Below are 19,167 nucleotides of genomic sequence, written 5' to 3' on the forward strand. Positions count from 1 at the left end.
AGAGGTAAAATACACCTTTTCCAAGCGCTGCACGCCCAAGCGCAGCCCGTTAAATAGAGTTGAATGAGGACGGCATGCAGCGACTAGAGCGCTGACCGCGAATGGCAGGAGGCACAACAAAAATGGCTGCTAAGACTAGACTGGCCTCAGGAAAGTGCAAAGTGCAAGTTAAACAGAGTATAACACACTCCGAACATTAAGAATAGCAGCAATTCCTAGCGTCACAATAAACAGTGCAATGACCCCCCCCAAATAATTCCCCAAATGACAGCACATATGAATTTAGCAAAGTTAAAAACTGTATATTAAAAAATTAGCAGAGAGGTAAAATACACCTTTTCCAAGCCTGATCAGTTAGACTTATCAGAGGGTAGTGCTCAGCATTTGTTGTACTCACAGAGGCAATAATTGCTACTCACACTCAAGAATAAATCCAAGACCAATTTATAAATATAATACCGAATTTTATATAATTTTTCAGACCAAGAACGTCATTCTACAGTAAGTACTTTGAGATATGAATTTTTCAAGTTTACAAAATAAATCACTTTTGTGTGTAATTAAGCACCATTAAAAGGAATGGGAGAAAATTGAAGAATGCAAAAAAAAAAATCATACAGTTGGATTTTGAGGTTCACCTTTGGGATTTAGGTGAGTAGCAAGGCCAGGCCCAATGTTCCACCAGTGGATCCCCGGGAGCATCCCAGATTCATCCGTGATCAGGGTTCGGAGGTCGTTGGTAGTTGGTGTGATACGAAGAACAGGGCCACCTGAAAACACTGCACAAGAGGACTTGAAAGTAAGTCCGAGGGGTTCCACTCAAGGGAGCACGACACAAGGGCCTTAGGACCATGGGAGCACAGCTGGTTTGTCGCTTGCCGGGATAGCTGGGTGCAGAGCAGATAAGTCAGCCGGGTGACTCACATCAGGATGTCTTTGCGGTCAGGGGCAGGCAGCTTGGAGAGGCGAGTCCAGGACAGCTTGGCCGTTCACGTAGTGGGTTTCAGGGGTCACAACGTTCCTCGACTGATGTCTGCTTCAGGCGCAGTTGGAATCTGGATTGGACTCTTTGTCTTGGTGAATGCTCCAGAGGCTCTGCTACCCTTAGTATTGTGCAGCACAGCTATGGTAGATCCTGGTGTCTCCACACTTTGGGGGGGGGGGTCGCAGGGGAGCAGCAAGTCGGGAAACCAGGTACTTTGGGTTCAGTGGCAGTGGACGGCAGGGGAGTAGTACCTCTACTCCCAGGGAGCTATTTGGTGATTTGTCAAAGGACGGAGCGGCTCCAGGGGTTCTTTGAACCCTCAGAGTTGCAGGATGAGAGAGCACACCACGCTTGTCGAGTCCTTAAGGCAGCAGGCAGGGTTTGGCGCCACATTTCTGCAGCTGGGCTTCAGTCCTCAAGCCAGCAGCTCTTCTTTGTCCTCATCTTCTTTGTGTCCCTCAAATCTAAAGCGGAGGGTCTAGGGATGCCACCTAAATACTAAATGTAGGGGCGTTAAAGTGGGTGACAGGTAGTGGCCAATGGGCTACCTACCTTGTGGGTGTCTACACCCTCTAAGTGACCAGTTCCTGTGGGAAGGGGCACTACCCCGACCACAGTTGGCTAATTCCCTCTCAAACCAAGATGGAGGAAAATGAAAAGTGGGCTCCACATCACTTGCCCCACCTTAGGGGTGGTGCTGGCTGAATGGGGAAGCACCTCCTAATTTAACACATGTTCCTGCCTGTCCTCCCATCAAATGTGAAGCAGAAAAGGGGGGTTGGCATCCTCTACTAATCGGAGATGCCTGGATTGCATTTCAATGGCGGCTTTGTTCCTTGCCTCTGAGAGCACTGGATCTCACTTCATAAGGTCAGAAACATGTCTGGTGGTGGGAGGCTGGCTAAGACTAGTCAGAGACCACACCAGTGCATGGTAGGTTTTTATCGAACCCTCTAAAGGTTCTCCTGTGCGCATTTATTAATAAATTGAACACTGGCATCAGTGAAGATTTATTAAGATGAGAGGTTTGGTACCAAACATCTTAGGGTACATTGAAGCCATCATGACCTAGGAAACTCCTAACAACAATTATCCAGTCCATGTACTCTCTATGGCTTTCCTGTGCACTTACAATATCCAAGAATGGCTCAGATATTGCAGGGTCATATCTGCTCATGCAGACAGGTCCACACATGGGATATAAAGCAACCAGCCTTAGGGCCATAACCCCGCAGAAGGGGTGACTTACCTATATCTCATGCAGTGTATTGGGGCATGGCACACAGGGCTGTGTGATGTGTTGACTCTCCGGTTTTCGCTGCACAAAGACACGCAGCCAGCAATGGCAGCTTGCGTAGCCTTGGTGAGGGGTCTCTGCGGTGGAACCATTTGTGCTGCAGCTCCAGTGACCCATCTTGGATCACTGACATAATATAGACTACCAAAATATAGACATACAAAAATATCGATGCCAAAATATAGAATGCCAAAATATCGAATCCCTATCTCCAAACAGGTAAGTACAAAAATATAGAATCCAAAATATCGTTGTTAAAAATATAGTTAGTCAAAATATCGAATTTTTTAAATGTCTTAAAAGTAATGTAAAATGAATGAAATATTACATATAATTAACTGACACATACTTAAAAATACTTAAATAACATTAAAATTAATAAATAATTAATGTAAGTAAAAAAAAAAATTATACATATATATTAACGGAATATTAATTAAAAATATTCAATATTTTCTGCGTAGGATAGCGGGCGGCTAAAATTTACTATTACCACTCCAGTAAGTGCAATAGTAGGGAAAGCGTTGGATAGCGGGAGGGTCAAAATTACTATTCCCACTCCAGAGAATGCAACAGTAGGAAAAGCGTTGGATACCGGGAGGGTAAAAATTACTATTCCCACTCCAGAGAGTGCAATAATAGGGAAAGCATTGAATAGCATAGGGGGAAAAATTACTATTCCCACTCCAGAGAGTGCAACAGTAGGGAAAGCGTTGGATAGCGGGAGGGTAAAATTTACTATTCCCACTCCAGTGAGTGCAACAGTAGGGAAAGCGTTGGATAGCGTAGGGGTAAAAATTACTATTCCCACTCCGGTGAGTGCAATAGTAGGGAAAGCATTGGATAGCGTAGGGGTAAAAATTACTATTCCCACACCAGAGAGTGCAACAGTAGGGAAAGAGTTGGATAGCGGGAGGGTAAAATTTACTATTCCCACTCCAGTGAGTGCAACAGTAGGGAAAGCGTTGGATAGCGTAGGGGTAAAAATTACTATTCCCACTCCAGAGAGTGCAACAGTAGGGAAAGCGTTGGATAGCGGGAGGGTAAAATTTACTATTCCCACTCCAGTGAGTGCAACAGTAGGGAAAGCGTTGGATAGCGTAGGGATAACAATTACTATTCCCACTCCAGTGAGTGCAACAGTAGGGAAAGCATTGGATAGCATAGTGGTAAAAATTACTATTCCCACTCCAGAAAGTGCAACAGTAGGGAAAGCGTTGGATAGCGGGAGGGTAAAATTTACTAATCCCACTCCAGTGAGTGCAACAGTAGGGAAAGCATTGGATAGAGGAGGGCTAAAAATTACTAATCCCACTCCAGAGAGTGCAACAGTAGGGAAAGCGTTGGATAGCGTAGGGGTAAAATTTACTATTCCTACTCCAGAGAGTGCAACAGTAGGGAAAGCGTTGGATAGCGGGAGGGCAAAACTTAATATTCCCACTTCAGTGAGTGCAATAGTAGGGAAAATAATAAATTAATATTTTATTAAAAATAAATGAATTATTAATACCAAAAAAGTATTAAAATTAATTACCAATCACACAATATTTAATAATTAATTAATTATAAATACCAATACATTTTTGATTAATTAATTACCTATTAATAATTAATTAACAACCAATTATTTTTCTATAACAAATATTAATAAATGCAAATAATACCAATTAATAATTAATTAATATATTAATTATCAATATACACAAATTATTTAAATAATTAATTTTTTAGAATTATATTACTTCCCACCCTATTCCCCTATAAACCCACTACCCTCTACAAATATTAAATGAATACAATTAACATAATTATCAATTAAACAATTAATACAAATTAATTACCAATTAATACAAATTATTTACCAATTAATAATTAATCAACAACCAATTAATTTTCAATACCAATTTATAATTAACTAATAACAATTAAATGACTTCCCACCCTATTCCCCTATAAACCCACAACCCGCTACAGAAGTAAAACGCAAAATTAAATTAAAAATAATTAATAATTCCTATAAATTATTATTTAATGTACTATAATTAAATTACTTCCCACCCTACTCCCCTATAAACCCACAACCCGCTACAGAATTAAATTACACAAAACTGAAATAACATAAAATTCATTACTTTAAAAATATTCTAACATACATTCCAATATTAATACATACTTTTAACACATATACTAACACTTAAAACACTGTAAAAAAATTCGATATTTTTAACTACTATATTATGACTGTCGATATTACTTACTTCTATATTATTTAAATCGATATTTCTTACCTGATTTTCGATATTCTTCACCACTATATTTTGGCAATTCGATATTCTGTCCATTCTATATTAAAAACTCGATATTCTGTCCAGTCGATATTTTTTTTTCGATATTATGTCTATTTACCACCCATCTTCAGGAAAGAGATCTGGCACTGGCAGGGACCCAGTGCACTTTTAATTCGAAATCACATCATACACCAGCCAAAAAAGTTGGGGCTAACCATGTCAAAAGAGGCACTTTCCTACATGACCCCCCCCAATGAAAGGATGAGACTAACCTTTCCCTAGAGAACCTTCATCGTCTAAGTGGGAGAACCTGGAAAGGCCATCTGCATTGGCATGGTCAGTTTAGGATTTTCAACTTTCATTTGCATAAACCGTGGTCAGTTTGAACTAGGAAGTGGGAACCAAACAAGTATGGTCTCAGCTTCTTCACGGACAAAACCACAGCGAAGGCTTCCCTCTCAATGGCACTCCAACACTGCTCTCTGGGGAGAGGCTTCCTGCTAATGAAAGCAACAGGTTGGTCATAGCCATAATCATTGGTCTGGGATAGGATCACTCCTATCCCATGGTTAGAGGCATCTGTCTGCACTATAAACTACTTGGTATAATCTGGAGTTTTTAGAATGGGTGCTGAGCACATTGCTTTTTCAGGGTGTCAAAAACCTTTTGACAACCCACTGTCCAGGTAACCTTTTTGGACATCTTTATAGAGGTCAATTCAGTCAAAGGAGGGCACAATGGACCCATATCCCTTCACAAACCTCCTGTAGTACCCAGTCAAGCCAAGGAATGCCCTGACTTGAGTCTGTGTGATTGAAGTTACCCAGTCCAGAATAGTCTGGATTTTGGGTTGCAGGGGGTCTACTTGGCCTCCACAAACAAGTGACTCGAGTATACAACTATGCCCTGCCCCAACTGGCACTTGCTTGCCTTGATAGTGAGGCCTGCACTCTGCAGAGCCTTCATGACCTCCCCAGGGTGGATCAGGTGATCCTGCCAGGTGGAGCTAAAGACATCAATGTCATCAAGATATGCTGCACTAAATGACTCCAGCCCACCAAGGACTTTGTTCACCAGCATTTGGAAGGTGGCAGGGGCATTCTTTAGATCAAAGGGCATCACAGTAAACTGATAGTGCCCATCTGGGGGTTGGGAATGATGATTTTGCTTTGGCTCCAGGGGTCAGACCTATCTTCCAGTACCGTGATGCGAGATCAAAGGAACTGAGATATTTAGCTGCTCCTAGCCTGTCAATTAATTCATCAGCCCTAGGAATTTGATGTGCATCAGTTTTTGTCACAGCATTGAAGCACCTATAGTCCACACAAAACCTTGTTTCTTTCTTTCTACCTGGGAGTGAGGTTTGGAGACTAAAACAACTGGGCTGGCCCAGGGACTCCCTGAGAGATGAATGACACCCAATTACAGCATCTTGCTTACTTCAGCCTTGATTCTCTGTTTGACATGATCAGACTGCCTGTAGATTTTATTTTTGACAGGAAGGCTATCACCAGTGTTCACATCATGTGTACACCAGTTAGTCTGACCAGGGTTCAAGGAGAAGAGCTCAGCAAACTGATTTAGGACTTGCCTGCTGTTGGACTGTGAGGGTGTCTGACAAGACAACTCTTTCAACTAACCATCTTTAGGGTTGCTTGAGAGGAGGTCAGGGAGAGGTTCACTCCCTGCTTCTCATCTGTGACCATGAGCATGGTCATTTCAGCCCTGTCATTATAGGTGGTTTACATGTATAACCCTGTTGAGTTTCCTACGTGTGCCAAGGTCCACCAAATAGGTTACCTCCCTTTTTTTTCTCAAGGATAGGGTATGGCCCAGTCCATTTGTCCTGGAGGGTCATAACCAACAACTTCTACCCATAGCAGCCTTCTGGTCATACTTCTGGAGCTCCTGACTAGCCTCAAGGTTTTTACTTGCTTTTTCATATACTCAGCCATCCTGGAATGAAGGCCATGTACATAACTGACAATATCTTGCTTAGGTTCTTTGAGAGGTCTCTCACATCCTTCCTTCACAAGACACAATGGTTAATCTACAAGATGACCAAGCAAACATTCAAAGCGAGAAAACCATACTCCCTTTTGTGGCACCTCCCTGTAAGTAAAAAGCAGGCATGGCAGCAAGACATCCCATCTCCTTCTGAGCTTTTCAGGTACTCCACTAATCATACCTTTTAGGGTCTTGTTAAATCTTTCACCAAGCCCATTTGTCTGTGGATAGTATGGGGTAGTGAACTTATAAGTTACTCCACACTCAGTCCACATGTGTTTTAAGTATGCAGACATGAAGTTTGTATCTCTGCCTGATACTACCTCCTTTTGAAACCCGACCCTGGTAAAAATACAAAGGAAGGCCTTTGCCACTGCAGGAGCAGTGGTAGTCCTCAGGGGAATTGCCTCAGGATACCTGGTTGCATGATCCACAGCCACCAGTATAAATCAGTTTCCTGATGTTGTCGGAGGGACAAGGGGACCAAAAATGTAAATCCCAAACTTCTCAAAGGGTGCCCTAACCACTGGAAGTGGCATCAAGGGGGGCCTTTATGTGGCTACCTGTCTTGCCACTAGCTTAACAGGTGGCATAAGAGTTACAAAACTCCTTCACCTTCAGGGACTTTCCTGCCAGTAGAAGTGGTTCACCAATCTAGTCCATGTTTTGGTCAGGCCAAGATGCACAGCTAGGGGAACGTCATGGGGAAATGCAAGAAGAAACTGTCTAAACTCCTACTTGCTGACTAGAGCCAGGTTTGGAGTCTCTGGCCTCAGTGTAAAGGAATCCCTTCTCCCAATAGGCCCTGTGGGAACAACTGACACTTCTCTTTTCCTGATCAGCAGCTTGCTGCCTCAGCCTTTTAAGAGTGGGACAGGTTCTCTGCCCCTGTCACAGATCTTCCCTAGATGGCCCCCCTCGGCCCGAAAGCTGTGCCATGTAAGACCCAAGCTCCTGGGGCTCAGTTCTGTCTGGGGCAGACAAGTCATCTTCCAGAAGAGAGAGGACTTGATCTGGTATCTGAATAGAAGTTGCTATCACAGACTTCTTGCCCTTTCTCTTGAAATGTTGGTCCATAATTTCAGGCTCCACATTGTGCTCTTGTTTCTACACACCCATTCAGGTATATACAGCATGGCTGCATGGGTTTTTATTTTCGACCTCAGCCTATGCTGAGGACTCCAAATGATTGCAGAGCAAACACTGCACAGGGATTTCAGAAGCTACCACCATCCTTTTGTGGCCAGTAACCCTTCCCCAGTCCAAGGACACCAATGCCATTGACATGAGTCCTGTGCTCTCCATGCCACTGGAATCAAGCTATCCTGGCTGAAGAGGGGTGAAACCCCGAAACCTGCCCTAGGATGCTTGTTTCCAGTCCAGTGAGGACCTGGCCTGGCAGTTCGGGCTAGACGGTTCCCATTGGGCACAAGGTCAAGACTGATTTGCATATGGCTGGGTCCAAACTGGAATGGCATGGTGAGCAAAAAAACTATGGATTTAGGCCCAGATCTCTGTACTGGGGTGAATGTATGACATTGTTCTGCATTCTGTTCATCAATAGTTCTTTTTGCATTTGTCACCCTGAGTGGGACGGGTATGCTCAGACGTGAGTCCCGGTCTCTCCATGCGACTGGAATCAAGCTATCCTGGCTGAAGAGGGGTGAAAATGCATTTTTATAAACAAAGTACTACGTGTAGCATTATTGGGCCCATTAAAAGAATCCCACGTACAAAGGAAATATATGTCACGGCTTATCGCCATCCTGGAATGAAGAGCAGTTTATTCCTGCTTCATCCTTTAAATATATTTCATCCTGTTATTGATTGGGCTTGTGGTAATCACTAGAAGGCACTGTTCCGGGGTCGGTATGGTTGTTAGTCAACCAAGTCCAAACCACAACAAGAAGAAAGAAAAAGAGAAAAGGAGATGGATCTATGAGTTTTTGGTCTAGGGTGGGGTACTCTGGATGGGGGGAGACAGCAAAAGTGTCTCTTGTTGCCCTCACACACCCCGAGGGATGTCATGCTTCATCATCGGGCGGTGCTCCTCGTCGGGCCGGCGGTGCAATGCCCTACGGGTCCCCCGAAGGGTCTCTTTAGCGGAGATCTTTTAGAGAGCTGCCGATGGGTGCATGCGGGTATGTGGAGGGAGAGTACCGGGGTCAGTGGTGAGAGTAGTGTGTGCAAGGATAAAAATACCTAAGGGTTACCTGGGAGGGTATTTTAATAAAGAGGTACCCTTGGTACAATAAAAATCGTGAGTAAATTGTTACTATTCGAGACGTAATGTGTCTGTGGTAACTGGAGATAAAGGTCAAATGGTCGACATGTTTCGCGCCTTTTTAGTGGTCAAAATGATCCCTGGCGTTTCATCAGGACCAGGTGCCCAGACTATGTGTAGTGGGAGGGGTGATAATCACCCTCTCACTAGGCAACAGGGGGGGGATGAAGTGTCTCCTAAACAGGTAGTGTGTGAAAAAGGAGTATTGTTGTGCCCCCTTTGCACTAAACCTAGACCAAAAAAGATAATAAACATAACACGAGAAAGGGGTTAAAATACACATGCGGAGATGCCATGTCATTCGGCATATGTAAGCAGCAATGAGAGAAATCACACATTGCTTGGAGACAGTCACATTATCATACATCAAAAGGCCCAGGCTACTCTCAAGTTCGGAGGAGCGGGCAGCTGTGGGTGTTGTCCCATGCCAGCCATAGGTGATAGGTATCGGGGCCCGGTGGCGGTCACAGAACCCAGCATGAAGGTCGCTGGATAACTGCTGTATCCCGCGGGCCCCAACAACCTCCACCAGGCCGAGCAGAGGGCTCACCAGACGTGTGGTCAACTGGGAAGGTCAGAGAGACATGTGTATCGCTAAGGTAGATTCACACACAAAACCGCAAATTCATCGCGGGTAAAATACACAGAGAGTGGTCTTACCTATAAAAAGAGTTGGGATTACTCCTTGAGTTAAAAGCGGCGTAGGAGGCCCACACCAAGTCTTTACCCTGCTCAACCTTGACAACTATGTAAGTAAGTCTAACGCTCTACTTTGTCTCCTTTACCCACCGGGTACTCCCTGCTGACACCTATTATCACCGGCTATCAGCCCTAGATGGTGTGGGCCTCCTACGCCGCTTTTAACTCAAGGAGTAATCCCAACTCTTTTTATAGGTAAGACCACTCTCTGTGTATTTTACCCGCGATGAATTTGCGGTTTTGTGTGTGAATCTACCTTAGCGATACACATGTCTCTCTGACCTTCCCAGTTGACCACACGTCTGGTGAGCCCTCTGCTCGGCCTGGTGGAGGTTGTTGGGGCCCGCGGGATACAGCAGTTATCCAGCGACCTTCATGCTGGGTTCTGTGACCGCCACCGGGCCCCGATACCTATCACCTATGGCTGGCATGGGACAACACCCACAGCTGCCCGCTCCTCCGAACTTGAGAGTAGCCTGGGCCTTTTGATGTATGATAATGTGACTGTCTCCAAGCAATGTGTGATTTCTCTCATTGCTGCTTACATATGCCGAATGACATGGCATCTCCGCATGTGTATTTTAACCCCTTTCTCGTGTTATGTTTATTATCTTTTTTGGTCTAGGTTTAGTGCAAAGGGGGCACAACAATACTCCTTTTTCACACACTACCTGTTTAGGAGACACTTCATCCCCCCCCTGTTGCCTAGTGAGAGGGTGATTATCACCCCTCCCACTACACATAGTCTGGGCACCTCTCCCACACTATTCACCACTACTGGTCCTGATGAAACGCCAGGGATCATTTTACCACTAAAAAGGCGCGAAACATGTCGACCATTTTACCTTTATCTCCAGTTACCACAGACACATTACGTCTCGAATAGTAACAATTTACTCACGATTTTTATTGTACCAAGGGTACCTCTTTATTAAAATACCCTCCCAGGTAACCCTTAGGTATTTTTATCCTTGCACACACTACTCTCACCACTGACCCCGGTACTCTCCCTCCACATACCCGCATGCACCCATCGGCAGCTCTCTAAAAGATCTCCGCTAAAGAGACCCTTCGGGGGACCCGTAGGGCATTGCACCGCCGTCCCGACGAGGAGCACCGCCCGATGATGAAGCATGACATCCCTCTGGGTGTGTGAGGGCAACAAGAGACACTTTTGCTGTCTCCCCCCATCCAGAGTACCCCACCCTAGACCAAAGACTCATAGATCCATCTCCTTTTCTCTTTTTCTTTCTTCTTGTTGTGGTTTGGACTTGGTTGACTAACAACCATACCGACCCCGGAACAGTGCCTTCTAGTGATTACCCCATTGACTTTTCGGAGCATAGGCACTGGACCATTAACCAGCTCCTGGTCCCCCCTCTCTCCTTTTTTGATACAACAATTGATTGGGCTTGAACAAAAATATTTTCACACTTAACTCTGCCAAGTAGACCATTAGGTATCAGCCTGTATTTTGCCATCCCTTTTCCACCCTCTATTCTCCATTAAATGATTTGTTTTGCTATACAGGCATATTGTATGATGAGTTAATAGTACTTTTCAGATCAATGTGGCTCTCACCTTTTTGATTAATTATCCAAGAAATTGATGTATTCTTGATATAATTTTTAAAACAAAGAAAGAATTCATTCAAAGCTTGGACCGCGTCCTTGGCAATAACACCTTATTTGCAGTTTTCTATTAAGTTTTATTTCCACAGAAATGCAGCACTCACAAAAAATGCACAAAAGGAATACAAAGTCAAATTGTAATGGATACCTAAAGTTCAATTGGCAGGAAGGATTGTAGTTTCCCAACTTGTGTAAGTTACACAACAAACCTGCTATCTCACTCAGCTGCTCTTCGCACTCTGCCAATTTTACATATATCACTTGCCCATTGAATTGGCCAATTCCATGAAAAACCATTTTGAGTTGTTTCCCCTTAAGGAGCTCTCCGATTTTGGCTTCGCATTGCCTCATAACAGAAATGGCCCTGAAGGAAAAAAAAAAGAGATGGGAGCCAATAAAAACAATTAGCTTATCAACACAATCAATCAATTGCAGTTTCTCATATATAGGTGTAGGAAGAACCTCTAGGTCCCTTAAATAGTCCAAGTGGTCACCATCAACTTACTGAAGCCTACCTCAGAGGCCTTAATCGTCCTGGTAGCCACCCTACAAAGAGTGAGAGAACCTGATGACTTTTGTGGTGAACGTCTGAGCAACAATTACCCGCTGGCTTATCTATATGATCGGTCAAGCATTTTTTACCACTTCTACTCAATTTGGTGTGCATCCTATACTTTTGTATCATAATTATGGGAATTTCAACACAAATTATGGAATTTTTCACTCTATTGGTGAGGTCACTCTAATAAAAAAAAACGTTTCCCATGTCATCGTGGCTCAGAATACCGTAAGAATATGCATGTATCCTGTGCAGTCTTGAAAAACTCTTTGTGACGAAACATGTGTTGGCTGCTGCTTTTCTTTGATGTTGCGCTTTATCCACAAGGACTGTGAATATCACTGGGAATAAATACGACTAACGCATATTCAGAACTAGGAGTACTTTATTACTGTTCATACACGTTGACCACTGGACTTCCTAGTGTGCTTCGGTACTTTTGCTCCATAAACCTGCTAGTCTGGGACTTTTCACCAGGTTGGCTATATCACCCTAGGTGGCAGGGTGTATGTGCCATGAGAACACCAGCCTACAAACATTTGCCTTAGTATTACACATATTTGAATGGCATTTGGATGTACGAACATTGTGGCATAGCCGCCACTTGCTATTGTACTGTATATCATTTGTCAAGCAGTGGCACAGTAAAAGAAATGTATCCAAAAACATAATTTTCCTTTGTTTATTTCCATCAGAATTTTTGTTAAGTGATACAGAAGAAATGGCTGCACGGAATTACACCACATTTGGCAGAAAGAAGGAGCACATAAAGTTTGCTTTTTATTTGTAGTAAAGCGGTGTCGGACCTCACCCCGTCCCGCCATGGCCTCGTCCCGGAGCCCCTTGACTCCTCCACTCTCTCTCCCTTTCAGTCCACAGACGCCAGTGACCACGTCGAATGCAGCAGGAGGAATGCGGCGGCTGGTCCTTTAACGCCAGTTCCTACGTCGATGATCCAACCCTTTGGGAGGCGGAGCTACAGTACAAAGAGCCGGATAAGGAGAGGCGGCTCGAAGAAGAAGGCGGAACCCGGAAGGAGGAAGCAGAGAGGTGGAAGCCGTGTGAGCAGACGCCGAGGATCCCGGAACAGCCAAGCAGAGACACCGAACCTTCGCTAGAAGAGCCGAGAGGCCAACCGGAGGACGCTGCGCCTAGCCACAGTCCAGGAGGGTCGTGGCTTGAACAGGTGCATGCTCGGGTACGGGAGCTTGGGAGCAGGGTGGGAGCTCGTAAACCGGTCGGGCAGTTGGGGATGGCTCACCAAATCCCGCCGTAGGCACTTGTAAGAACAAAGCCGGCATAGGGCTGCCTGCCTGATTCCCGCCTTCTCCGGTGACGGTGTTTTCCTTCTGCTCCTGCATAATCCTCACACACCGCACTGTGATTCCAGCACGGGTCTTTCACCCCCCCCCCTTGAATTGTTTGGCTCCAGATTCCACGAGCACTAACCAGTGCCTTTTGTGTTTGTTTTGTTTTTCTCTCCCTTGCCTCAACCCTGACGGTAAGACAAGCCCAGCCCGACATCGTTAAGGAGAGGAGGTTTCCTTCCCTGAGGAAAACAGCGCCGGGACTGTTGTTATTGGACTAAAAATTTACGCTCACCTTTGTGGGAATACATTAATAAAAGCGGGAGCCTCTCCCTTAGCAAGAATTGCCTTGTGGTCTGCCTACATCCCTGTCACACTCCCATAAGCGGTTTGAGAAATTCATATTTAAAGAGGCGCTCAGGTGGTCATGAAGGGGTTAAAATTGGAGTAGTATCTGGGTGATTGATGCTGTTTAAGACCCGCAGTACGAAAAAATAAAAAAATAAGGGCCCCTGATTGGGTGAGACAGTTTTTTCGCCCATCTGCCTTTACAATACTGCAGGACCAGAACCAGTTGTCTGGTACCAAACAATCTGATTAGCTGTCCTCAAATTAATGAAAAATGTTGCCACCGATATTTCAAAACATGGGAAATTTGTCCCTGTGCCTTCAAGTTTTTTTGTTTTTGTTTTTTAACCATAAGGGGGTAGGGATACCCTGACCCCCTCATTTATGAGGGGCAACCCAGAGTGGCAGCTATCATGCCCCTCCCCCTGACCGAAACCAAACAATACATTTTTGTGCTGTAGTATCACTGAGTGGTCATCCTGTGAGGTATCACAAGACTTTCGCAGGAGCAGTCACACCAGCAGCACACCTATGGTTCAGCAGGACTGCACAAGTTTCTGTAAATGAAGCTTTCACGGTCATGCACTACCATGTGGGTGTCACTTGTAAGGTGGTACCACAGGAGAACTTGCTGGAGCAGAGTTTTCTTTCAGAAAATTCTGGGTCTTTTGAAGCTCTGGCATGTCTATGCGTTTTATTAATTTATTAATAATTAACAACCAATTATTTGTCTTGTGCAAGTGAGTTTTACTGATCAATCTGTTTGTCCTAACACAAGAGAAAGTTACACGAGGGTTAGCTTATGTTTGCTGTTTCTGTATTTACAATAACGTGCAAGTTTTCATGTTTAAACGTTGCTGAGTGCTATTTATTTTGAGCACAAAACGCTGTCTGAATTAATGCTTTTTATGTCGCAAAGCTAGATAAATGCATACACATAAGGGTATTAGTGGGGTTTACACTGTTTAATCATTATGCTGTGGTAACGATTATTTTGTCTCTTTAATTAAAGATGGTCTATTGTGGCCTATGAAGGCTTTAATCGAGCTGAGAATATTTGAGGCCTGGCTGTGGTTTTTCTGTGATGTGGCAAGGGAGACCCCTGCTGGAAATCGGTTGAAGACAACTGACCGTAGTCCTTCTATAAAACTTTCCATGAGGACATCAGCAGTTTGGAGAATCTCCAAAAAGAAATGATACGACCTTGATGGACAAAGGAGCTTCAGAAATGAATAGTGTATTGTGGCCCGGTTGCCGAGGGAAATGAACAAGATGGATACTTTAATAGTTTCTGTTTCTTGGTTCCTGTTCCGTGGTTACGTCCTGTGACTTTTCCTGAGCGGAGATTTTCAGATGTTGCAATGTTACATCTCTTCCTTCTCGTTCTGCTCAGTGATACAGTTTAACTTGTCAATTTTATGTGTGTTTCTATTGTATTTTTCACTATAAGAATTGTTAGCTTAGGGAGGGTTTTTGCCACTTGCCATTTTACCTTCGCTGCGTGAGCTTGCGTTGCTGAGGATCGATGCTGAGGACTTTATCCTGAGAGACTTTATCCGGAGACTGGTCCTGACCCGTTCTGACACTTAGTTAGAATAGGTAACTATGAGAACTGAATTATTCTGATTGATTTACTTTGACTAATCTAGATAAAGCAAAATAACTTTAAAACATGGTGTTGAATATTCTTTCTTGTCAATTATTGTGTACATTTTTGATCATTATTGTATAGATTGTATTGAGTGTAAGGACAATCACTATAATTAGGTCCTATCGTCCTCGATATAGATGCAGGGCGTTTAGGTGTTTCCTTCCCACAGGTTTATTACCAGTAGAGTATTGAGCGTGTGTTAGTGAAATGGGCCCTAGTGTATGATGAATGTATGTGCGTGCAACTGTGCAATTACTCTAACCGTGGTAGTGGGCGTATTTTGGATACCCTGATCTCTATCAAACTGTAAACAAACGAAATGACTGAAAAACAGTAGGAGGTGAAGCCTGCATGGGGTTGGCAGCAAGACCTAGTCAGTGTCCAGGCCCTGGAGCAAACACCATGCTGCTCACAAAGGTCTGGCTGTGGTGATGTCATTTAGCATGCAGCAAGTTATTTATATGAGAGGTCATAAGCAGTGCACGATGGGGGCAAGATATAGTTAGCTCAGTAAACTATAACTGGGGATTTTCAGTGTTTACTTGATTTTCAAACATTAGTGTGTGTTTTATTTCAACTCCCAACTACACCTTCATGGTTAGTCCAGTCAGCCTTAGGTTGGTATTCCCCCAAAAATCTTCCTTTGAACCTCCACTTTTTGCTGAAATTCGTTTTTGTTGGCTCTAGAACTCTGTCCATTTTACCACTTCTAACTTGCTTGTTCTCTCTCCCTTAAACATGGTAAAACTGGTGTACACCTGATTTGCATAATTTACCTACAAGGCCATTGTAGAGTGGTATACCATTTACCCATGGCCTGTAAATGAAATGCTTCTAGTGGGTCTGAAGCACTTATTGTGCCACCCACTTAAGTAGCCCCTTAAAACATGTCCCAGGCTTGACTTTGAAGCCTGAATACAGTTTTAAATTGCCAATTCGACTTGGCAATATAACCCCCTTGCCAAACTTTAAACTCCCCTTTTATTGCATATAAATCACCTCTATGGTAGGCCCTAGGGAGCCCATATGGCAGTGTGCATTGCAATTAAAAAGTTGAACATGTCCTGGTAGTGAAAATTTCCTAAGTCTGTTTTTCACTACTGTGAGGTCTACCTGTCTCATAGAACAACATTGGGTTGCCTTATCACAATTAATAGATGCTAATGTTTGGTTGGGAACCGGTATCCCTGTTGTGTCCGGTGTTTGAGCAATTGTAATTAATAATACCTCTTTAAAGGTAAAGTCGGATTTTAAATTGCAATTTTGAATATGCCACTTCTAGAAAGTTGGCATTTTCCCACCCTAATGTCCTGCCATATTTGGTGCCTGTACTGAGTCACATGACTGGGTGTAGTTTGCAGTTTGACTTTGGTTATCCCTCACAGACAGCCACACAATAGGGGGATTAGGTGGGCCTGGATAGGTCATCCAGTGTCAGGGTTGGGTGGGGGTAGAGCTGGGCACAGCCCCACTTGCAACTTAATAGGCTGCACTATTCTTTCTCACAAAGGACTTGTCACAACAGCATTGTTCATGCAGCCAGCTTGGAGCCAGGGCAGTGAAAGCCCAAAACCTCAAGCCCCTCAAAGGAAATTCTCTAGAAACTTCCACTTCAAAGAAGGCACCACATAGAAAAATAGGACCCTCAGACCCACCCTTCAGTTCACTTTCTAGACCTGAAAAAGGACTCTGAGGACTGCCTGCTACTTTGGTCTACTATGTGATGTACTCTAATAGACTTCTTTGCCGCACCTGAAAGTACTGCTTTGCTACCTGCAGCCGGCCTTGAACACTCCGAGGTCTGCCCTGCTGTTTGAGCCCTGTTTCATCACTTGAACCCAGAACTACCAGAGTCACTTCAAGGGCTAGTTGACTGGTGTTAGATCTGGCATCTTTTGGCATGTTTCCACTCTCTTTGCTTTTGACCTCCTGGTCTTTAGGGTAGTCTGGATATTGTTTTTGCTGGTTTCGTGTTTCTGTGCACTCTAATACTGCTGAGCAGTACTATGGTGCAAGTGCTCCATGTAAATTGTGTAATGATTGGTTTTACATGATTGGGATATTTGATTTACTTGTAAGTCCCTAGTACAATGCACTGTGTGTGCCCAGGGCCTGTAAATGAAATGCTACTCGTGGGCTTGCAGCACAAGTTGTGCCATCCACACAAGTAGCCTTTAAAAGGTGTCTCAGAATAGCCACTGCAGTGTCTGCACGCAGTTTTGACTCTCATGTCAACTTGGCAAGTGCACCCACTTGCCAGGCCCTAACCTTCTCTTTCCTTATATGCAAGACACCACTAAGGTAAGCCCAAGGTACCCCTAGGGCCAGGGTGCAGTTTTTGTGAAAGTTATGACATTTACTGGCGTGTGTTACATGTCCTTATAATGAAATACTGTGCATTTTGTTTTTCACTATTGCAAGGCTATCTGTCCCATCCCATAGACTAACATAGGAATTGCTTTGTAACATCTTACAAGCATAACTTTCCAATGGGACAAGACAGATAAATGGAGTTTAAGCTTCCTGAACAAACTCAGAATTTAAAACTATATCTTATAGTAAAGGTGATTTTTGTTTTGTGTGTTTGAAAATGCCACTTTCAGAAAGTGAGCATTTTCTTGTTTAACCATCCTGTGTGCCTCTGCATTTTGTGTATTCACTGTCTGGGTTTAGAGTGACAGGAGCAGGGTATGTGCATTCATACTAGATAGACACAAGGGGAGAGGGGTTGAGGTGTGGTATGCCTTTCCTGGGTGATATGCCTTTCCTGGGTGACTCATAGCCAGGCTGAGTAGACCTGGCTGCATTTAGAGAAGTGAGAGGAGTAGTTGCTTGCACCTGAATGGACTGTGGCAGCCTCTCACAAAGTTCTCTCTACCTCCAGTGGTGAACCTGGCCTGAGCCAGCCTAAACTGGTTTATGTGTGCCAGAGGAACTTTGTTTGTACCAACTTCACAGGAAAATGTGGCATACATATTGGGACCCTGACCCCAAAACTGCAGAACTCTTTTGGATCAAGAAACCTGCCAAGAAGAAGAGCTGGAGAGCCTGTGAGGAGAGACTACCACTTTGCTGTGTGCTTTGCTGTGTTTGTATGCAGTGGCTGCTTCTGGACTGGACTTTCTGCATCTTATTTTATTGAGGTAGAACTTGTCCCCTGTTCAAGACATCTCAGGAACAGCAAAGATTTCAAATTAATTTGTTTCCAGCCCCATGGACTGTGTATTTTGGGCTGCAACAGAAGGAAAAGCAACCGGACAGCTTCAACGCAGCTATCAACGGCTCTGTGACCTAAAGGCACTGCAGAGGGCACCGCCGCATCTTGCACCACAACCCTGGTCTCAACCGATGCTGCCATTGAGCTTCTGTTTGCACCGTGACCTATGGGCACTGCACTCCGCACAGCCTCTCTTCACTCAGCCGCCCTGGTATCCCCAACATCTTTCTGCGTATCGATGCCACTGCCTGCACCCCGGTTTCGAGGCACAGCTCGTAAGTTCCACAATGCACCGCCCCATCCCAAACCGCAGCCTTGGCCCACCGATATCGGCGCCATCGACTCCAGTTCGTCAGCCGTCGACAACACTTCAACGACAACACCGTAGCTACCTGCACCGTGCCCTGTCAGCACCGTGATTAGCACTGTCCCACTTCGCGCTGCAGCCCTGGTCTCACTGACGCCGTTGGAAGATGGTCACCAAGCCCTTGCCTGCACGTGACCTGAGGGCACCGCATGCCACACCGCTGCATTTTGAACCACAGCCCGACTCCTGCTGGCACAGGTGCTCCAAACATCAACCTGCAATGCATGCGACTTCAACGGCCCGACTACTCTTGCATCGACCTTCGGAACCGACATCTGCCGATGCTGGCTCTACGGAGCTTATCAGATGCCCTGCATTTGTAAAGGTACTGTTTAGCGGGTCTTCCTGACACCGTAGTTGGCCCATGATGCCACAGTCAGCCAGAACTGTTGGTTTAGTGCATTCACAACGCCAAGATAGCCCCAGATGAACCCATCAACTTCAAGGAACTGTTTTTAAAGTCTATTTTATTTTTTTATAAATATTTTTATTGAATATTTCAAACACAAAGCAACGTACATTGGCAT

The 19,167-nt window shown here is 44.5% G+C and overlaps 1 protein-coding gene across 1 annotated transcript in view; it reads right to left on the bottom strand.

The window, feature by feature from the left end:
• LOC146832706 (uncharacterized) overlaps positions 1 to 19,167 on the bottom strand; it is a 355,069-nt gene that overhangs the window by 78,241 nt on the left and 257,661 nt on the right. Inside the window, exon 5 of the mRNA XM_085606006.1 lies at positions 11,401 to 11,555. Within this exon, the coding sequence (XP_085462132.1) occupies positions 11,401 to 11,555 (155 nt within the window). The remainder of the gene's footprint in view (positions 1 to 11,400; positions 11,556 to 19,167) is intronic.

The sequence above is a fragment of the Triturus cristatus genome, chromosome 5_1 (assembly GCF_964204655.1).
Source record: "Triturus cristatus chromosome 5_1, aTriCri1.1, whole genome shotgun sequence".
Taxonomy (NCBI): Eukaryota; Metazoa; Chordata; class Amphibia; order Caudata; family Salamandridae; genus Triturus; species Triturus cristatus.